The 2500-nt window shown below is 45.4% G+C and overlaps 1 protein-coding gene across 1 annotated transcript in view; it reads left to right on the plus strand.

Annotated features, from left to right (window-relative positions):
- The first annotated feature begins 97 nt into the window (after window positions 1-97).
- LOC125034966 (serine/threonine-protein kinase NIM1-like) overlaps window positions 98-2500 on the plus strand; it is a 42473-nt gene continuing 40070 nt past the window's right edge. Inside the window, exon 1 of the mRNA XM_047627013.1 lies at window positions 98-252. Coding sequence (XP_047482969.1) covers window positions 98-252 — 155 coding nt within the window. The remainder of the gene's footprint in view (window positions 253-2500) is intronic.

The raw sequence follows: 2500 nt of genomic DNA on the forward strand, positions 1-2500 counted from the left end.
AATCTCAGTTTCTTTCTCTCCAGTAGCTGAAGAGACGGTGTATTACAATCGAGACAGATTCTAGACGTTTCTGCCGTGCGATTTCCGTGAGACTTCTATGCGACTGCCGTGCGACTGCCGTGAGACTTCCGTGCGACTTCCGTGCGACTGCCGCGAGACTTCCGTGCGACCTCCTTGCGACTACCGTGAGACTTTCCGTGCAACTGTCGTGCGACTGCTGCGAGACTTCCGTGCGACTTCCGTGCGACTGCCGTGAGACTATCCGTGCGACTTCCGTGCGACTGCCGTGCGACTTCCGTGCGACTGCCGTGCGACTCTCTCCCACATTCGGCGCGACCAAAATCGTGGCCTGGCGTTCGGTCGCTCTGCTAGTGAAGGACAGATTTTTATTTTTGTGAGACAGCTGCACTACACTCCGGCCGCTCGTGTTGAATAAAGTATTTCGGTGTCTGCGGGGCCAAGAATGTTTTCAATTTTCAGTGTCAAAGACAATATTAGAATTCAGATATCTACACCTCATTTGCATGCTACATTCTTCAGATTCTCTCGACATCTGACGGACGAATGTCAAGCATTGATTTCTCTCATTCTCTCAATATATCAATATCTTTCTCTGTCTATGTCTGTCTCTATCTCCCTCTCTCTTCTCTCTTCTCTCCTTTCTCCTCTCTCTTCTCTCATCTCTCTCTCTCTCTCTCTCTCATTTCTTTCTTCTCTCATCTATCGCTCTCTCTCTCTCTCTCATTTCTTTCTTCTGTCTTCCCTCTTCTCTCTTCCCTCAATCTCTTTCTCTCTCTCTCTCTCTCTCTCTCTCTCTTTCTCTATTTCCCTCTCTCTCTCTCTCTCTCTCTTTCTCTATTTCCCTCTCTCTCTCTCTCTCTATTTCCCCTCTCTCTCTCTCTCACTCTCTCTCTCTCTCTCTCTCTCTCTCTCTCTCTCTCTCTCTCTCTCTCTCTCTCTCTCTCTCTCTCTCTCTCCCTCTCTCTCCCTCTCTCTCTCTCTTATCTCCTTATTTATCACCGGACTTGTGTTTTACCAAAATACGAATTGTGGTCTTTGTTTAACCTTATCTGTGACCTTTATAATCTTATGCTTATTCTTATTCTTCTCGGAATCTCAATTGACGCGAAGAGAAGTAGAGAGAGAGGGGGGAGGCGATGGATGAAAGAGATAAAAGGCAAGAGAGAGAGGGAGTGGGGAGTGAGAGAGAGAGAGAGAGAGAGAGAGAGAGAGAGAGAGAGAGAGAGAGAGAGAAAGGGGAGGCGATGGAAGAGAGAGAGAGAGAGGGGGGGATGAGTGAAAGAGAGAGAGAGGGGGGGAGTGAGTGGAGGAGAGAGAGAGGGGGGGGGGAGACGATGGGAGTGAGTGAAAGAGAGAGAACGAGAGAGAGAGATGGGGGGGGGGGGGTGAGTGAAAGAGATTTGATTTGATAAATTTATTACTTGAAAGACAGAGATAGAGAGGAGAGAGAGAGAGAGAGAGAGAGAGAGAGAGAGAGAGAGAGAGAGAGGGAGAGAGAGTTCATCGTCGGCCTCTCACACAATTTTCTTTCGATCAGTGTTCGTGTGCAAGCATATGACGCTTTATTTTTACCTTCCTTTTATTCTGATGCCCGTGCATGTGTTTCTCATTATCAGTTCTATTTTTATCGTTTTCTTCTCCTTCCACAACCATTATCATCATTGTTGTTACAATCATCTTTGCAATTATTATTATTTTCAAATTCTCATTATCTCGTTCCTCTCTTCTTCGTCTTTCACAATCATTATCATCATATTGCTGCCACGGCCGTGCATGTTATTTCCACGTTGCATTCTGGAGCTGCAACAACACCTTGGATTTATGCAGCTTCAACGCATTCCATAAATCCGTGTTGCCTTCTCGATATTTTTTTTTTCCCTTCTTCATATTATTCTTAATTTTCTTTCGTCTTGTAAATTTAGCTACTCGATATTTTTTTTTTTTTTTTTTTCCTCTCTCTCTTTCGTTCTTTTTGTGATTTTCTTCTCTCCGTGTTCTTTCACCCTTTTCTTCTTTGCCCCTTTCCTTTCTCATCCCATCTCTTTTAATTCCTTCTCTCCTCTCCTTCTCAATTCTTCTCCCTCTCTTCCCCTTTTCTCTCGCCTTCGTTTTATCTTTCCATTCCTTTTCTACTCTGTCCTCTCTCTTCCTACTCCTCTATTCTCTTAAGTGTCCGCTCATTCCTTTTCCTCCTCTCCTTCTCCTTTCCTTTACTACTCCTTTCTCTTCCTTCCTCCCCCTTCCCCTCTCATTTTTCCCTTTCCCCTTTTCGTCCATATCTGCCTGCATTCTTGGATCAAATTAAATCTTCCTTTTTAATTATAAAATACAGGTCCTCTCCGTTCTTCTCCCTCAATATTTCTCCTCCTCCTCCCTCACTCCTCCTTCCTCCACCTTTCCCCTCTCTCATCTTCTATTTTCTCCCTTCCCCTCGCCTTCCCTTCCCACCCTTCACCTCCCTTTTCCCTCCCCTCCCTTC

This window comes from Penaeus chinensis, chromosome 19 (assembly GCF_019202785.1).
Source record: "Penaeus chinensis breed Huanghai No. 1 chromosome 19, ASM1920278v2, whole genome shotgun sequence".
In the NCBI taxonomy this organism is placed as follows: domain Eukaryota; kingdom Metazoa; phylum Arthropoda; class Malacostraca; order Decapoda; family Penaeidae; genus Penaeus; species Penaeus chinensis.